The sequence below is a fragment of the Anser cygnoides genome, chromosome 2 (genome assembly GCF_040182565.1).
Source record: "Anser cygnoides isolate HZ-2024a breed goose chromosome 2, Taihu_goose_T2T_genome, whole genome shotgun sequence".
Taxonomy (NCBI): Eukaryota; Metazoa; Chordata; class Aves; order Anseriformes; family Anatidae; genus Anser; species Anser cygnoides.
The window spans coordinates 7,265,780-7,284,603 of record NC_089874.1 but is presented as its reverse complement, the minus strand read 5'-3'; the positions used below and the strand labels follow the sequence as shown (position 1 = coordinate 7,284,603).

At 41.8% G+C, this 18,824-nt stretch overlaps 1 protein-coding gene across 5 annotated transcripts in view; it reads left to right on the top strand.

Moving 5' to 3' along the window:
• Nucleotides 1–18,824, top strand: part of PRKAG2 (protein kinase AMP-activated non-catalytic subunit gamma 2) — a 216,295-nt gene that overhangs the window by 138,919 nt on the left and 58,552 nt on the right. For all 5 annotated transcript variants that reach the window (XM_048062404.2, XM_048062405.2, XM_048062406.2 and 2 more), the window contains one exon: nt 5,727–5,941. In XM_048062404.2, coding sequence (XP_047918361.2) covers nt 5,727–5,941 — 215 coding nt within the window. The remainder of the gene's footprint in view (nt 1–5,726; nt 5,942–18,824) is intronic.

Sequence of the window (18,824 nt, the reverse complement as noted above, 5' to 3'; positions counted from 1 at the left end):
TTTTGGAGATGTTTCAGTCTAAATGGTAAATGAATACATCCCTACGTAGTAACCTGGAAAGCTATTTTTTATTGTTAGTGATGGCATTATCTGCTTGCTCAGGTACAGGACAAGAGAATACTGAAGTGTGATTCCTAGGAAGATGCAAACTGTGAAAGTGATTTATTTTTCGTTGCCAGTAACTTTCACCAGTTTTAGCAACTCCATGTTAAGCACATAAATACAAATGAAATGTTTGACAGCAGGCTGCTGGCTATATCCTTTGGACCCTCGACAGGGCGGTGCAACTCTGTCCAGACCCACCCTTTTGTAAAGGATCATTAGTTCATCCCTGAAATCTCTAGCAGCGTAACTTGTGGGCAGGAGGCTCCAAAGGTCCATGGGGGCAGGGGCTGGTTTTTTTTTTTCTTTCTGGAAAGGGGTTGATTGGAGCTCTGGGCAGAACTACACATCGCACTGCTGATAAATAAAAGGGAGGCTTTGGCAGGAATCACTGGGCTGTGAGCATCCTTCCTCCCAGAAACCACCAGATGCATCCTGCCAGGTCAGGCATGAAATGCAGGTGACAGAATTAATTGTGGGTGTCACCCGGGGAATGTAGGAGGGCAGCCACCCTTCTTCTCTCGGGAGTATGGGAATGACAATGGAGCGCTTTATCCTTTCCTGTTATGTATCTGTGGAAGGATGATGTGAATCCGAATGCCCAAGTAGGTGGATGTAAAATTTAATACCATGCAAAATAAGGGCTTTATTTAAAAGAAATAGTTGCACATATCTCAAGAAGCAAGGGAAGGTAGCAGCATTATTTTTGTATGCGTGTGACTAAGTAAATGCCAGTTAGTGTTGCATACTATCTTGGGCCAAAGCTGTGGGCTCTGCTGTTACAGCAGTATCTTCTCGGAGCTCTTGCATCCAACCTGTGATGTGCAGCTAGATCCAAGCTGAGGCTGTGCAAATAAGCAAAGAATTGAATGTTGGGCCATCGCTGCTTACCATCACAGACAACACTGTCATAGAGGAAGACAACTGAAAATTGCCTTATTTTCTGTCTCTCGCAGTATCCTTCTGGGCAGAATATGCAGCGTACAGGTAGACAAGTACATAATATGATGGGAGAACTGGCTGATGGGTCAGGCTGAAAGGGTTATAGTAAATGGGGTTACCTCAGCCTGGCAGCCAGTCATTAGTGGGGTTCCACAGGGCTCAATTTTAGGGCCAGTTCTCTTTAATGTTTTTATAAATGACTTGGACGTAGGACTCAAATGCACACTAAATAAGTTGGTGGGCGATACAAATTAGGAGGTGCTGTTGACTCCTTCAAGGGTGGAGAGGCCTTACAGAGAGATCTTGACAAGCCAGAGGGCTGGGCAATCACCAACAATATGACATTTAACAAGAGCAAGTGATGGATTATGCACCTGGGAAGGGCAACCCTGGTTATAATGTGCAGACTGGGGAATGAGAGGCTGGAGAGCAGCCCTGTGGGATGTGGGGAGCCAGTCCCATGGGATGTGGGGTTTCTGGTTGACAGCAAGATGAATACGACACGTACAGCATAGCTAGATGCTGGAGGGAAAGGATTGTCCTGCTCTGCTGTGCTCTGGTGGGGCCTCACCTCAAGTACCATGTGCAGTTTTGCGTGCCACAATATAAGCAGGACGTAAAACTATTAGAGAGTGTCCAAAGGAGGGCTAGAAAGATGATGAAGGGTCTGGAGGAGAAGATGTGTGAGGAGCAGCTGAGGTCCCTGGGTTTGCTCAGCCCAGAGCAGAGCAGGCCGAGGGGAGGCCTCATGGCGGCCTGCAGCTCCCTCACGAGGGGAGCGGAGGGGCAGGCGCTGAGCTCTGCTCTCTGGGGACAGCGACAGGACCCGAGGGAACGGCATGGAGCTGGGACAGGGGAGGGTCAGGCTGGGGGTTAGGGAAAGGTTCTGCACCCAGAGGTGGTCGGGCACTGGGACAGGCTGCCCAGAGCAGTGGTCATGGCACCGAGCTGCAGGAGTTCAAGGAGCGTTTGGACGCTGCTCTCGGACCCAGGGTCTGGTTTTGGGGTGGTTCTGTGTGGAGCCAGGAGTTGGACTCGACGGTCCGTGGGGGTCCCTGCTAAGTTGGGATATTCTGTGATTCTATTATAAAACTAGACTGGGACAATAGAAAACATGGGACAAAACTTTCTGTTGGCCAGTGATATAGTAACTGATCTACTAGAATCTCCACCACCCCTCCTTTTTTTTTTTTGTGTAAAATTGTTTTATTAATCTAATGGAAAAAAGGAAGAGGTTTTTTTTTTTTAGTTTGCTAACATGAAAATACCACACATGATTAGTCATTTCATTGTCTGATGAATGAAACATTAGCATTAGAGATAATTACTTGGCATATCAGTTCATCTCCTTATCAGAACTGGAGGAGTATGCAGGCAACCTCCAAGACTGTTTCTTCTCCAAAATCCTAGATACATACTGCATTTTTTCAGCCATATTATAGAAAAGTCTAGAAATGGTGGCAGGCCTAATTGTTTAACATGTACTTTCTTAAAAACAAATTGTTTTCAGCCATACGATACAAGATGTATCTTGTCTCTTCAGTTTCTTCTGTAGTAGGCAAGTGCAGCTACTGCAAATATATGTACCTATATATTTACACCAATGCCATCTGTTTTAGAAGGCAGTTCAATAGGATTAAGTTAACACAAAGTTCCGTTACTCCTGAACTGATTTTAGTTTGGGGATATATTAGAGATTTTCATCCTTTCATGTCACAGGCTTTCATAAAATTCTTTGTAGGGTTTAGGATATTGAGTTGTATCATAGCAGCTAAGTCTTTTGTTTTAACAATCGTAAAGCTATTTAACATTTCCTACAGGATTATTCCCTCAATCTCAGTATTATAGAAGTGTAAACAAAATATATACCACAATAATGCCATGAGGGAGGCTTTTAAATAATAAATGTTGAAAACATCTGATTACATAATTTAATCAAATTCCCTGCAAAATAATTATGACTTTCGCTCCACATCTTTGAGGAAGTTGCGTCATAGAAAAATTAAATCTCAAATGTGCCTCCCTTTGAGTACTTACGTTTTAAGAGCCCGGGAGAAACAGACGGTTCTGAGGATCAAAGTGCTCTCAGTGAAGTTGCTGGAGTCACAGACACTTGTCATCTATAAAAACTCGTGCCAAGTTTCCCAAGCTGCCATCCACGAGGAAGTTCACCATCAGTGAACGTTGTTATAAAATGGAAGCCACACTGTCTGTAGGGAACTTTTCCTGGCTGTGCTGTTACACATTTATAATGAGGTGACAATAGTTTTCATGAGATGTAAGGGATGTTACTTCCTTGGTCTCCTTTGATCCACATCTTCCGGTGTCCTATAGCTGTCCTCTATACTTGTATGCCAGCCTTGTTAGGACTGTGAATATGTGGTTCCCTTATGTCTGGTAATTACTCTTTTGGCAGGGCTTGCTGATACTGGAAATCGTTTCTGTAGACTTGCGGATACATTAGCACATAATGAGCACATCCCTGCAGTAAGACTTTAAGATCTAATGGTGTTTTTCTCCCTTTTAGTGGTTTTCCATTTGCAACAATTACAGCTACCATCCACCTCAAACCTCAGTCTAAGTGCTTAGGAAACATTTGTACACCCATAAAAACACAGAAGATAAGAGCATCTTCCCCAGAACTGTTTATCTAAATGTGCAAGCAAAAACCGTCCTTTTAATCCTTCAGCATATGGAACACTCCCCAACCTCACTGAAATCAGGAGAAGCTGAGGACATTCAAAACAACCAGGGCATTTCTTCTTGCCTCTCCTTGTGGCATGTCACATTAGCCAACATTTGTATCTGCCTTATATATATATATCTGCCTTATATTTATATAACACCCACTCTCCACTGGATCTGTGATTACTGCTGCTTGATCAGCAGAGCTGCAGGTCTCTCTAACGAAGAGAAGGAGTGAATATTGATTCCAATAAAGCTAAATTTTTTCAGTGAGAGTTAGGATTTTCTTGAAATAAATATATTACACTAGAACACTAATACCACTACAAATAAAACATCTTAGCTTAAAAAAAATCTTAGCTTAATCATTTTGAAAGTTTCCAGATGAGTGATTCTATTGTCTCTTCATATGTAAAAGCCATCAAGAAAGGTTGTTTTTAATGAACAATGATATTAAAAGAACAGTTACCTGAATTCCTCATTAATTCCTAGATATGTCAGGAGTAATTATTTCTTCAAGTAATAAATCCCTTCCTAAGTCGTTGGATCGCTAGTCTTCTGACTCTAGCGTCTCAGTTAATACTGAGTTTTATTGTTTACCTTCCATAAATACAAAGTTTACTTTAAAATGCTGTCTCATGGGGTAGAACAGTGGCACTGAGAAGTAATGAACATCCTTTGAGGTCAATGGAAGTCAGGATACAAAAACATTGCTGAGGATTCATTCAACCAGGGTTCTTGATGTGAATCAGACATTTGATTGCAAAAGTGCTTTGAGAATAAAGTGAGCTGTACTAATACGTCTTGCCCTAGGTTGAAAGCAAGGACCAGCAGAGGCTGAGTGTAAACCAGTGCAAAGTGTTTGAATGGAGGTGTGCAAAAGTCTCTGGTGAAACTTTGCTTGAACCAATCTTGCCACGAAGATGCACTGTCATGTTCCGAAACATTTGTTTGAATGGCTTGGGATTTTCTGCATATTAAAAGCTATCTGTTCCTTGTCAGTGGACTTGAATCCACTATGGACTAACTGGTTACGTACACAGATCTCTGGAAGTACAGGAAGTGAACCAAATTCAGAGGTCCTGGAGGTGCCTATAGCCCACTTAAAAATTTGAAGCTCTGCTCATGCTGGCATAAGAGAATCATCCTTTTTTTGCTGACACACAAACAGATCTATGTCATATACATTTATAAGTATGTTATAACAAGAAACAAGGATGTTGTAATGAATTTTCTTATTGGATGTAGATGTCTGCTTGTTCTTAAATGGGTAGTAAATACAGCTTAAATTACGTGTTTGATCACAGCTCAGAACTGCCTTAAGAACATAACCTAAAATACAGCTGGGGTAGATACATGTGTCAAATAAAAACAGGATGCTCACAAGACAAACGATCTGCTTCTGATAATGATTTTCAGCAAAAGATAAGAATAGTCTTTCTCCTAAAAGGCTGCTGAAAACAATTCTAGTTTGTATGAAGGCATTGCCACGAGCTTTATAGAAAGCAGGCTGAGGCTCATGGGAAATATACCCTCTTTCTTTTTGTCTCTGCACCTAATTTTGTTCTAACTGTTGGGTGAGACAATTAGCATAATCAAAATGCAGAAGCGAGATTAAAGCTCTAGAGCGACTTGCTATGAGATAGAGGTAATCCTGACATTCGCAGGAGTATTAAAATTGCGACAAGAAAGTAACACCACTGCTTAGGATCGCTTTAGAAATAAGGGACCAGACAGGAGGTTAATATAACACAAACTTAGAGCTCTCTTATCTTGCCACTACGCCTCCCTGTATAACGGATCACACAGCTCACCCAGCTGAATGATTAAAAAAGTTTTAATGGGAAGGCAGAGCAATTCCTTTTTATAAGTGGGAGGATGAGATACATACTGTTTGCCTGCAGAAACGTGATGAAAAAATACAAGTTTACTGTAAAGCTGAGATTTCTATCTGCTTTTCTTCAGAAATGATTTTTAGTAATTATTCTTTTTTACAGCCTCTGGCCTCTCTTCTTCTCCATCTACCCCAACACAAGTGACCAAGCAGCCCACGTTTCCTCTTGAATCCTATAAGCATGAGCCCGAGAGACTAGAAACACGGATTCACTGTTCTTCACCTCCGGACACAGGGCAGAGATTTTCTTTGCCTCCCTCCCAAAGTGCAGCCAAGCCTCCTATAATGACACCATCTCCCTGTGCTACCTCAAAAACAGTGAGTAAATCTTGTGTCCAGTTTTCCATTGGAAAATGTACAGTGTCGTGTGTAATTGTTTCTTGTACTACAAGCTCGAGCTTGTGTGCCCATACAGTGGAAGAGCAAGAACGATTTCATGCGCCTTTTACTCCAGACTTGTCTTGGCATCCCAGTGTTCGGTTGACAAGGCACTAGGAATCCAAAGGTGGTAGCTCCTCTTGTGATTTAACCAAATAGCAACTAATTTTGGCACTGTTCCCAAGTGAGCTTTGCAGTGGCTACAGATCCCAGAACACATTGCTGAAATCCCACTTTAGAGAAGGGTAAAATTTTATTTAGGTTGGTCTTCCATCTCCCTTAAAAAGAGCTGATGAGGGGTCTAGCAGCCAAGGAGAGCATATCAAAAAGAAATTCACGGTAGGGCCTACAGGGTTTTGATTTCTTGCTGCCTCTGGAGTCTGAGGTGACTGGGACGGCTGCTGTCTGATGGCACTAATTGCAATCACGCTGTCTGCCCCACCTGAGTGCAGAGGAAAAAGGGCAGAAGTACCAGGGTATTTAAGCAGACTCCAGGTAGCAGTGGTGTCTTCACAGGAGCGGTGTCTTTGGTTCCTGGGAACGCATGAACTCAGCAGTTCCTGGGAATTGTGAATTCCAGCCTCTGATGTTCTCTGTTGCAACAACAGCACTGCAAGCCTTTGTCGTGCCTCCTCCCTCCCTTGGCAAGCCTGAGCCTCAGAGGCATCACTGTTCTTCTGCGCTCCTCTGCCTTTTTGCTCTTTCTTTTTTCCTGTTCATTCTTTTCATTAACTGCACCTTTCTGTTCAACATTCCCCCGCCACACAGAATTAGAAAATGCTGTTCTGTCTCCAGAGTTAATTACCCTGTATTTATCTTTCCCCAGCTTTTCTTCTTTTTCTTTCTCAGACGGTAAAATCTTTGGCTTTTTCTGAATCTAGAAATCTAGAACCGTAAAGGACAGAAAGGTTCCCAAGCTCTGTTTCCCTCTTGAAGTACTACAAGTTCTGTTTCATCCCAGCTCTTACTGACTGCTCTTAAGGCAGGATGTCTCTGGACATGCTAACACAGCAGTCCCCAACCTTTTTGCTTTTGTGTCGGTAGCTCCCCAGTAGCGGCTGCAGCTGTTGTGCTGTGTGGTTATTAACGGTTCAAATACCACTTTCAAGTGGTTCGCAGCCATCCAGTAAAACACATGCCCTCGTTTGGGGAGCCCTCCTCTACTGGCTAGGAAGTTTCTGACTTTTGACCTGCATTTTTTCATTGGCAGCTTATGACCATTTGCTCTTATAAATAATAGATGTTTTCATTCCCTGCTCGTTACATCCTGTCGTACCTGTAGCCAACCTTTGTTTTTCTTGACTAAGTAAGCCAAACTCTCCTTGCAAAACACAGGCCTTCTGTTCTGCTGCTACGCAAAAATAAATAATGAAAAGCATTGAATAAAATAAATCCTATGCTTATAGTCAGAAACTCCAGCACTAACCCTTCTCCAGACTACTCACTGCCTTTTCATGTAAGAAGTAGCCTTGGGATACACAAATTATGAAACTTAAGGGCTTGCAGGACACAAATGTATGTCTGGTAGGCTTCAGTCTATCAGTCATATTATTTGCATGTGAATGTGGTTTTCTCTGTTAGGCAGCTACAGGGGAGTCTTTGTACCTGTCAGAACAGAAATGGGGAAACAACATCATCTTAGGATATTCCAGCATCTCAAAGACTGAAAAGTCTGTTTTGTTTTTAATTATTTGCTGACTGGGACAATGTGAAGTTAAGTGAAGATACCAGAAAGAAGAAACAGGCTTCTTGGCAAGTATTTATCAGCTGCTGAGGTTGTGTATCTGTACACGAGAGAATCTGGATGAAAACTCGATATATTGGACTCAATTATCTCCTTTTCAAAGGATACAGAAAAATTCATATAAGATACGTAGGATGTACAACACCTGATTATCTTTGTTTTGTATCCTCTGCTCTCATTTATATCTGAGAAGAGTGAGCATGCAGGGCTGCCAGTGAATCGTTAGGTTTTTGTTTTACTTGGGAACAAATGTCAGCAGCTACAGATCAGCGAGGAACGAAACAAAGCCGTTGACGTTTAATTTTCAACAGGGGCCATAGAGAGAGATTTGTCACGCTCTCCTAATGGGAGAAACTGTTCGGAGGGAAAGGCTAAGTTTCTGCAGAAGGGCACAAAGCTGAAGCTGATGGGTGTTCACTCAGGACTGTTGCGTCTTTCAGTCCCTGTAAGTTATTTCGCTTGCATTCCTTCACAAATATGACAGCAGTAGGCCAACAACCCTGATTTGAATACTGCATTTCAGACATTTCATTTATTCTTAGTTGCGTGCTAACAAGTGCTTGTTTTCACAGTGCAAATGCCATAAACAGATCTGTAAAAAGCAAACTCAAGTTCTTGTTGACTTAGATCACTGTTTCTTGGCTTAACGATTCCAAATATCTTAAAAACACGATAAATTATATGACAAAGGGTTTCGGAGTGGACATGCTGTTAGATGTTCAGTTTAATGACAGGGAAGCTTTTATGTTGACAGCTGAAACAAGGAACTCTTATCTGCAGGGCTCTGTCAACTTAAATCTCATTGCATTGTTTAATTAGTGATGATAATGTGTGAGATCCTAAAACTATTATAAATTATTCATGATTGCCGTACATATTGCAATAGCAAAGAGGAATCCTTGGGGCCAGAGGTGGAAGTATTATTAAAAACAAAAAACAAACCAAACAGAACAGTGGATGAGGATAGGAACTTGCATATCAGGACTTGGAATTAAACACATTTTTATAAGAACATGCATTTGAAGCTGATTGTGTAAGCGTTTTTTATATGTCTGAGACTGTGGCAGTGAATAGTTAAATCTGTTGAATAATAGAGAAGACGTGAAAGAAAGAATCAAAATATTTATTTCCCGGCAGATATAATCAGGACTTTCTTGTTTCAATAGCACTTAGCTTGCATTTCACAATGATTTTTAAGCCTGAACAGAGGGAGATGCTGCTTGTACGAGTATCATCTTAACACAGTACACAAATCTAAGCAATTAACCCCATGCTAAATGGATATCTGTGATAATCACTAAGGCCTGGATTTATCCCACCTAACTTTAGAAACCCATGTGAGCTGCTTAAGTGGGGAGTATGGTAGCTCTGGCTGTCTCTGTATGTCAGAGAGGCATTCGCAGAGGATAAATCAGATCTTAAGTGGGTTGAACAGCCCTTTGCACTGATTATACAGGGGCTGAGTCCAGGTTTTGCATTTCTAGCTGAAGCGTTTCTGTTAGGTGCCCAAAGCTAGATGTGATGAGCCTGTGACAGACCATTGTGGCACCTCTTAGAGGCTTTCCCCTGGGACTGTAGGGGTTCCTGGTGGTTGAGCTAGAAGGTTAGAATGAGAAACGCACCTGATAAGAGATCAAAGCTACACCAAAATATTAGCGTGCACCACATTAAATGGGGAAGGAGCAACTTGATTTTTCACCGTGCAGTTCACAACTCTGTACTTCGGCCTTGTGTTGTTTGGACTGTGTAACCTCCAGGCAGTTAAGTGGTGAATGATAACTCTTCTGTAATGTGACATTACTAACCATGAAAGGAATGTAGAGAGGTTGCAAATTCAATAACGAACGTGTTTTCCCTGTTTCCGCTTTGCCCCTGTTTTGAAGCGGAACGTAGTACGTTGAGCTTGGTGGGCTTGGATCCTTTTCATTTTGGCCTTTCTTCTTCCACTGACGCATAGGACACTGTGAAAATAACAGTATTCCCTGCCTCCTGCAAACACAAGCATTTTTGTGGCCCATCATTTCCTGGCCTTTATGAGTTTCCTCTTTCCCTGCATGAGGAGAGTCCAGGCCAGAGAGAAGATGCCAGCTCCAAACTGAGTTCTCTTTTGGTGAAAAACAGGACTGGGCTTCCTTTGCTTTGAAGAAGTAACGAAGGCAGAACACACTTACAAATGGCCCCTTCCTTATGGTCGTAGACTTAACTACTGCTCTCTAAAGCCTACTAATTTCCCAGAACTTTCTTAAAAAGGAGGTATCTCAGCCAGAAGGCTGTCTGAGACTTAGGCTAAGCTTGTGTCAGTAAGTCCTCTTAAAACTGCACGTCTAGGACACAGGAGAGGCTGGAAGAATGCATCTGTGTCCATTTTACACAGTCACTGCTGCTCCAGCGTATGGAAGAGGAGAGGTATAACCTACGAGTGGGACTCTCCCTTCCAGTCACAGATGCACAGAGGGAAAGGGAAGGTTGTTTCAGCAGCTACCTGTTTGTTAAACAGGAGCATTTCCCTGCGAGGCTATTCATGCTGTTTCTTAGCCAAAATGTAGTAAAGTCAAAAACAGGGCTCATAACTTGTTCGGCGTGAAAGACTATTACATCACACCCTGCTGCTGGCAGGCAGCCTGGGAACCAGGATATGTGCAGCAGGTCCTTCAGTTTGGCTCTCTCCAAAAAGCCATGCCACCTATCAGAGCTCCGTAATCAAGCTGGCTGATTAAAGAGATTTAAATCTGATGAAGAGAACAGAAAATGTTCTTTGATTCTGATGCTGACTTAAAAAAAAAAAAAAAAAAAAAGGAAGAAAAAAAGTATAGGCTGGGAAAAAAAAGGAATCCGGTCTGCAAATATACGAGAACTCCCTATTTCAGCATTCATGTGGTTTAAGGAAATATACGAGTGCCAAGGCATTACTATGATTCAGCTTTGATTTACACCACAGTAAACTGATCATAAAAATTAGAGCCAGCAAGGCTGTCATTTACCAGTAAGAAGGCTCTTGCAGTGTTGTGTCCAGACTAGTTTTAAGTGCTTTAATACCAGCACTCCTTCTGGGAGATGATTCTGTTCTCTAATGGATCCTCTGGGCTGTGACGAGCCATCTGTGTTTCAACATTTCTCCCTCCTCAACTGTTGCTGTCCATGTGAAAGTGCATTTAATTTAAAAATGGTATATGCTTGTCCAACAGTTGGCATGCAAGTAATTAGTTGCAAACCTAGGAAATGAACAGCTTTTTGATACTGTGTAATTTAACTACTTAACAATTACATGCGATATTAATGGAAAAATGTCCTGAGTCTACCAGATTTGGTTTCAGTCTGCTTTGACAGAGCATCAGGGTGGCTCCACTGAGCTGAATACAGGCCCACAGAATTATTTAATGTTGTTGGGAAGCCCATAGTGAGATTCAGTGGGACGCTAGGAATAGACGAACCAGTAAACTCACTCGGAATTGAATGTTACGAAACCAGAGAACTTCAGCTCTACCACACTCCTGTTTAATTACAACTCCCATTTTAATAATATTCTATTCTGTCCCTTTACCTTCTCCCTATTAGTCTTGCCTTTTGTATCGTATTTGGTATTTTTCTCCCCTTTTAAAATATGCAAAAAGCATCTTACTAGTCATTTTCTATTGGCTAATTCGCATTTTTTAAAACTACTTATTTGGTTTAGAAGAAAAAATGTGCAGTCACAACCTCCTGTAACACTGGTTTCCAAATGTATTTGTATTCCGGTTGCGGCGCTCGGATTCATGGCAATCAATCTTAGGATGCAGAGAAATGATATTGCATAAACTTTTCTGCCCCGAGGAAATGCGTGTCTGTGTCAGCTTGTGGCTTTTTCTATAGAGCTAATTTAATCAACTATCTATGAGTTTACTGTGCGGAGAATTTATTTGAACGGCATGAAGTCGTACAATTCCTGTTCCTCTTAGTCCTGGATCAAAAGGAGAAAGGCTAGGTAGAAGGGATGAGTAGCCAAAATGCTGGGTTGAATCAATTCCCAGCTGCTTGGGCAGCTCTCATAAGGCTGTAAGTAGCTAAGGTAGTTAAAACCAGAGCATCTGTGAGTTTCTTCTAAGGTACACATCGGTACCAAACTCATGACCCCAGCATCCTGAAGAGAAAGTTAGTGGCTTAAAGCAAAGTTACTTTTATCACCGTATGCCCTGCACTGTGCGTGGTATAAAAAGGCTAAACCCAAGCACCTGGCTTCATGTGCCTATATAAACAGGTAGCTTCTCGATGAACAACGTGATGTAAGAGGGTGGTTTAGGATTTACAGCCTGCTTTTACCATTGAACTGATTTCAGTCACAGTTTACTTCTCCATTTTAGACTCGTTAACTTAATAAGCATCCTGTCATACTGTTAGGAGAGTGGAACTTCTTACAAGAGTAAGCTCTATCCGTGATCACAAGCCTGATACACACCTTGTGATTTAATATATAGGTGCAGCTTAACAGAGGATCGCTGCCAGTTTCTTACCAACTGTATCTGGCACTGTAGGAAGACAAAAATTATGTTTTGAACCTTCTCTGTTGCACCATGCCTGCTTATGTATTTGACGAGATGGAAAATCCAGCTAAGAATAAGCAAAAAATGCTACAGGCTGGGATCGTTGGGAGGGAACTCTACAAGTCCCTCTCCAATCTCCATCTCTTTTAGCCTGGTTTTGTCTGCATTGTATTTTTAGATACACTGTCTTTAATAGCCAACAGAGCTATAACGAATGTAAACAGCTGGTCGATACCAAAAGGGCACAGACGACATAAAGCAGCAATATTCCTGTCTCTCTGTCTCACAGCGTTGCCTCGTCCCTTCCTCTATCTGGAGGAAACTGTTCAGGTTGGGAGAAATAAGGGGGGACATTGCAAGCAACGCTCCCTTCTGTACAGCTTCTTTCCTGCAGCATTCATAATTCAGTGTCACTGTCTGCTTATGCATGAGGAGAGCAATCCAGCTCTTTAGAAATACAGCTTGTGTCTGTGTTCTTTTTCTTTTAAGATAACAATCAAGCAAGTTTGGCCATTTGAAAGTCAGCTGCATGGGCTGCTGACTCAGAAGAGGACTAGATACCATCTTGGCAGCAGCTTGGAAAAATGTTTCCATTGTGCTTGTGAAATGAATGCAAAATATTTATTCTTTGAGCTTGTTCACAACAGCATTCTTAGCTGGAATTAAGGGCGAGGCCATGTGGAAGACGTTTTTAGGAAGACAATAATGATTTGTACAATGCCCAAGGTATGCATAATCTTATTTTATGATTAATAAAGAACAAAGCTCCTACCATATGGAGCTTATAAGCTGAAGTGTAGAACGGTGAAGTAATCAATAGAGCACAGCATCACAGAATATCCCGAGCTGGAGGGTCCCACAAGGATCATCGAGTCTGACTCCTGAACAGACAACGAAAGAGAAAAGGTAACAGAGGCAGAAGGGTCAGCAAAAGAAGGGGAGGGGGCAGAATTCACAAGAGGGGGTTTCAGTGTAGTCTTTTTCCATGATTAGGGTTACAGTCAATTGTCAGTGATAAGGTTAATACCTTAGATTTTTGAAAATGTTATCTATCACACCTTTTCACTTACACCTGCACAAGCCAGGGAATCTGCAGCATGTAGAAAGCCTTCCTCCTTCTACCTCAGAACAAAAAGTTACTAATTGTTAGTTTGCGGTGTATGAGCACATAGGATTTCAGCAGGAAAAGAAACACGATTCTTGCCTGAGGACCTTATTGTCCAAGAGCCCGATCTAGCAAAACAGGCCAGGCAAATTCTAAAACTGTAAGCATGGGCTTGAAGAGGATTGTTCCTAAGCACTACTTCCCGTACACGCTCGCAGAACAGATTTTAAGTGTAGCCATAACACAGCCAGCAATGTCAGTGCACTGAAGAAAGGTAATCTGAAGGTTACAGCGCTGAGTCTCGTTGAGGTTGCTATGTGTTTATGTTGCTGAATCTCAGGTGCTGTTTTGTTTTGGCTTATGTCAATGCAATGATGGCCTCGATCCAGGAAAGCACTTAAACGTGTGGTTAATTTTAAGCACGTTGGTGGTCCGGTTGGAGTCAGCAGTACCAGAACACTTAGAGCTGTATGCATGCTTAGCCACTTTGCTCGGCTGGGGGCTTTGCACAAGTTTTATTGTCTGTGAAAACACTTACAAATGACCAGCACAAGTACTGGAGATGAGATAGGAAGCTAATGGGCAGACAGAGGACGGAAAAAGAGTTGGGGAAAACATGAAGGATTCAGAAGAGAGTAAATGACGGAATGAATACAGGTATTGGAAAAGAAGAAAGCTCCTGGTGACAATGGGAAATAGCTGATCACCGAGCAGCAAGGAGAGCAGCAGCTGTAAGATTGCTATCTGCCTGCTGCTGTGTGGCTTTTAAGCTGGGGTGTTGGGATATTTACTTGGAAACATCCGTGGTGTGTACTGCCTCAGCACCCAGCTCCTCACACAGGTGGAAACAGCTACTGATGAAGAAATAGTTTGTGAAAGACAACACATTCCCCTCCTGCCCCTTTCCCTTAAGCGTACTGGTAATGACCGCTCGAGCGTACATCCCCACAGACACGCTGCACACAGGGACAGGACATTGCCAAAGCTGATTCCTTAGGAAGCACTGTGAGGAATTGCTTCTAGAGAGAGTGCACAGCTTTCTTTCCTGGAATATGTCTTCAGAAAGAGACAGCAAGACGCCACTGGGCACCGCTCTGGTACAAAAGGACATAATACGAGCTGGTCACCAGGTAGTTTCTTCCATCATCCAAGATTTTACAGATACAGAAGTTGCATTTTGAAGAAAAGGATGATTTCCTCGGTCTTCCTTCTTTTCCTCATGGCCCCAAACATGGCTGTTGCTGTTCTAGTTCTCTGAATTCAAGATTTCCACTCTTTTCAGCTAAAGAGTTGTAAAGGAAAACAAGGAGTTTAAAAAAGAGAAAAATACAGTGCTAGTAGCTAGGGCATGCTTTTGAGGTAAGGGAGAGCCGGCTGCACCTATTTGTCTTGTCAGAGATCACGGATGTGATGACGAGTACGTCACTTGGTGTCCCAGTGCCTCGATTTCCCATGTATTTAAAAACATGCTGTAACACTGCCCTGAGTCAAAGAGATACATGAAGAAGTTCTACAGAAGTCAGATATTCATAAAGCAGGAGATATGAGTGGCTTAAGATAAGTTGACTATAGATAGCATGTTGCATTGAAAGGTTTTAGCAACAGGCTTTAACACTACAGACTATAATCATGTATAGAAACCTATCATTTCCAGAGCTCATCAAGATTTACACAAAAGATCATTGTAAAGCAGGCTGCTTTTCCATGTTATGTATTTTAGAGCTTACTTTAAAATAGCTGAGACATTCTCAGGAACTGATCATTTTCGAAGAATTACCACAGGACATTCTGTCCTGCAGATTGTATACAGATTAGTAAATACTCACACATGCCCCGGGTTTAATGTTGTGCGCTGGAATGCAGACTTGCTCATTTTCACTCGTTTTTACCACAACTAAACATGAAATTACTTTAAAAATGGGAATCGATATAATGTCTACCTAAGTCAATTAACAACCTTAAATAAATACAGTTTTTTTTCTGGAGATCTATAGCCAGGCATCCGTTCTGAACTTGGTGTGCCTTTCCCAAGAGCTTAAAATATCATCAAAACAAACTAAAAATGAATATAACAACCACTGAAATGTCAAAGCCAAACGAGCTCCCCTTCCTTCAAGAATGCCCCATCCTGTCTCTCGCTCACAAGGCCTTACTTGGGCATCCTCTGAGAAGAACCCAGCTGAAACTCCTAAGCTTAACTCAAACGGGCTCTTGGGATTGCCCAGCCAGCAGCAGTTTCCCTTCTGCACTGCCATCCCTCCTCCGTGAGCCCTTTCTCTGGCTCCCTCTGTGGCAGACAGCACAGCACAGAGGTAGTATCCCTGATAAAAAGGTCCAAGGCTTGCAGAACTTCTCATCTTAAAAGGTGATGCTCTCGGTTTCAAAAACCTTGGAAATACGACCATCTTGGCAGAAACAATCACTTTCGTCGCGAACTCCTGACTGCATTATTTAGTTTAGTGTCCAACTGCATTTTTTTCATTTAGGTGAAACAGATACTGAATTTCCAGTCAGCTACTTAAATGCACTTCAGAAAGTAAGAGACATCTCCATAGGCCTTATATACAATGTAATCTATGTGTATGTAATACGTATCATTGACATATGTTAAATTCTCAAAGCAGAATTTAAGCCTGACTGTACTGTAATGAGTGCCATTTTATTCTGTTGGCTTCAGAAAGGCTATTCATAGCTCGACTGTTACTTTACCTGTAAGGACAATTTAAGCAGCCCATTTTCACACTACTGATAACTGGGAGATACCACGCTACGTTAATACAGAGGTCTCCTCAAATAGACCGCTGACTAGTGAATGCAATCCTTTATTTCCCTATTTTGAGAGACTGGGATAAGCTACAAAACAAACAAACAACAAAAAACTTGGGGAGCATTTCGAGGAATAATTTCAGCTCCCAGCAGGCATCTAACTACCGACTGTGTCTAAGCAGTCTGCACGTATGTGCTTGCGAACCATATGCACACTGTGCACATCCACTGACCACGAATACTTTTGTATCCACCTCTGCACAAACTGCAGTAATGTAAGCGTGGTGGCAGGCTTGCTGGAGGTATATCCCAGGTCCTTAGTGTGGAACGAATTTGAATTCTTTTCGATTCTGGTTCAGGGAATACAGGGAAAAGCCTTATCGGTATTTCCACATCTCTTCATGCTATTGTTCGGAGTCATAAAACATTTAGCTGAAGCACCTGATATGCTTCTTGCTTAGCAAAGTCTTCGCTTCAGTCCCTTCCAGGTGGTGTCAAACCACAGAACCGGTACATTGGAGGAGCTGGTCTCAATTGCAGTGATGGAACAATACTGCAGTGATGGAACAACTGAAGTGACGGAACAATATGGTTAAGAGGTTGTCAGAAGGGAAAGCATGCATGACAGAAGGAAGATAGCTGTTGCACGATGCTGTCATTGCAGACTTCTTTTATGCAGAATAAAGGAGAAGCAGCACACAATTATGCCTGCAGTGATCAGCAGTAGATCTGGAAGTAATTCAGAGGATAGTTAGGTTCCTCAAGCTATGCAGACTTAGTGCCATCTGAAAAATAATTTTATGTCAAAAAATGATTTATTTGGAGATTACAAGACAACCATGGGCTCTGTGTTGAAAGAAGCTTGCCTGCCTCTTTGAGATAGCTTTTGAATACTTCTGGTGTCCTACTGAGTATGGAGATCCTCAGTCATGACAAGCTCTGTAGAAGGCAGCTACTTACTGCGTAGCTCACTTGCTACACGTTCAGGGAGCAGTTATCTGCTCCTTCGTGCAGCTCGTGCCACCGAGTGAATTATTTGTTCAGTTTAGGTGTATGTAACCTTCTTAAAGCTTTGTCGAGATCGTGGGTGATTCAGCTCTGAGCTGGACTGTCTCTATTTTTCAGTAAACCATCCTTCCAACTCTCACCTGTGTTGTCCTGCTGATGTTTAGGCTCGATGTATCTGCTTCCAGGCTTTCTGAACTGCTGATGGTCATGAAAATTCCATTTTAACAGTAGGCTGCTAATAGGTTACTGGAATTTTGCAGAGTTTACTCAAACCTGAAGTGTGATATCAATTACCTTCAGGCTTTGTAAGGGAAAAGGTGTTTCATTTTAGATTTTAAAAACACCACCACTGATAGCTGGTGTAATAAGTGTTTGCACACTGAAGTCACTATCCATGGTTGAGGCTTTGAAATACGACACTAAGATGAAGAAAGCAAAATGGTGTATAGTGAATGTTTATTCAAATCAGATTTGGCTCTGGGTATTCTTTTTTTGATTTGTTATTCTCAGTGGCCTCTGTTCCGTAGAGTACTCTGCAGTACTGTGGCCTCAATCCAGCGAAAGTACTTAAGTAAGTGCTTAACTTTAACTAACACAAATAATCCTTCTGTGTTCGATGCCTGTGAATGAAGCCCCAGGTAAATGTGGGCTCACACTTATTCTTGTCCATCCTCTTTAAATTAGTTAATGCTTACCTGTTTTTTAATCAATGATTTAGCTTAATCTGATTATTATTATTATTATTAAAAACAAACAAACAAAACCACAGTATGTTTGTCACAATCACAAATATTAACTGTAATGTTTATGAGCTGATTACTACAGCTTTCTCCAGCAATCATTTCTCCTTTCCCTCCCGCCATCAAAGTGCGATAAGAGAGAGGTCCTATTTCAAAGAGACTTGGGAGCACTCAATCACGTGTGAAAAAAGCTAAAGCATATCTTTTCAAGCATATATGATATAAACATTTAAGACAAGAACACTTAAAAAAACAGGAACACGTTAAACTACTGAGTGAGATCCTCATGTTTGCAGCGATAGCACTATCATCACATCACTATTCTTAACAAACAACCTCTAGACAGTTCCTCACAAGTAACTTTTTTGAACTTTGTGTTCAAAAGGACAGAATTTAAATCGTGGCTTGATTAATAACATGCCATGCTGATAATACCGATTCAGTCTCCACCTATATTCTACATGCATAATGTGGGGAATGAATATTGGCCACAAAGGCTTCTTTAGAGAATGCCTCTTTGATATTCTTGACGCAAAACTCTTATCTGAGTTGCAGAGTGATGCAGGATCAGACATACAGCTAGAGATTAGAGGTTACGTAAACAAATCCTGTCTCTTCACCACTTCTGTTTTGACTTCTCTGTAAGAATTTAGCTGGGGATCTAGACCATACCTTGGTTGTTTACTTCCTTGAGGTTTATTTTTTTAGAAGTGCTTAACTCTTCTGGCACTGCTACCAACTTTTTTTCTCAGACAAAGCAGGAAAGCGATATAGGCCACTGTTCTTATCTAAGACAGGTTCTTCGTTTCTGATGTTAGATCAAAAGAAGTTTTCTAAATCCATCCTTTTTCTCAATTAAGCCAGTGTCAGAACTCCCTGGGATTAAACTGCAAGTTCATTTCCATACAGAAATATTTAGGAAGGGCGCTCCACTAGAAATCAC